Source organism: Bison bison, unplaced genomic scaffold (genome assembly GCF_000754665.1).
Source record: "Bison bison bison isolate TAMUID 2011002044 unplaced genomic scaffold, Bison_UMD1.0 scf7180017862692, whole genome shotgun sequence".
Classification (NCBI taxonomy): domain Eukaryota; kingdom Metazoa; phylum Chordata; class Mammalia; order Artiodactyla; family Bovidae; genus Bison; species Bison bison.
In genome coordinates this window covers 219,319-219,943 of record NW_011493264.1, presented here as the reverse complement: position 1 = coordinate 219,943, position 625 = coordinate 219,319, and the positions used below count along the sequence as shown (strand labels likewise).

The 625-nt window shown below is 65.6% G+C and overlaps 1 protein-coding gene across 1 annotated transcript in view; it reads right to left on the bottom strand.

Annotated features, from left to right (window-relative positions):
• FARP2 (FERM, RhoGEF and pleckstrin domain protein 2) overlaps positions 1-625 on the bottom strand; it is an 86,495-nt gene that overhangs the window by 246 nt on the left and 85,624 nt on the right. The window contains exon 34 of the mRNA XM_010832892.1: positions 46-153. Coding sequence (XP_010831194.1) covers positions 46-153 — 108 coding nt within the window. The remainder of the gene's footprint in view (positions 1-45; positions 154-625) is intronic.

Genomic DNA, 625 nt, shown 5'->3' with positions numbered 1-625 from the left:
GGGTTCTGTGAGGCCACAGCGCCCACAGGCGGAGCCCCCGCCTACCTGATGAGTTTTGTAGAAGAACAAGCAGAAATTGGTGAAGACCACCCAGAGCTTCTGCCAGCCACTGCTGTTCTTGAACTTTCTCAGCAGATATCCAGAAAGCTGGTTCTGAAAAGAAATGTCTGTGGACGTGTGTCCCAGGACCACCGGCCCCAGAGGGCCGCCCTCCTGGTTCCGTCCCACAGGGTTGCCCCCAGGCTTCCCTGTGCTCTGCGGGGTGGTCAGGGCTTTAATGGTCCCAGCGCCTCCGGTGGCCCTGCCACTGTCATAAGTGTCCAGCGGGCGGGGAGAGGGTGGACGAGTGCGGCGCTCCTTGTCCCCAGTGTCCCGTGACAGACGTGGGGATCGGCCGAGGCTTCCGGATGAGGGCTGAGGCTCCACGGGACAGGCCCACAGTGGTGTCTGCCCGGCAGGCTGGGGGCGTGGGGCCTGCGTGCCCTTCTGCGGCACCCCTCGCGCTGCCTGCTGGCGCCCCATCCCTCTCTGGGCATTGCGAGCATGGCCCCCAGGCCTGAGCCCATGGATGGCACAGGCAGCTCCTCAGGCCGGGGCCCTGCACCTCTGACCCTGGGGCTGGCAC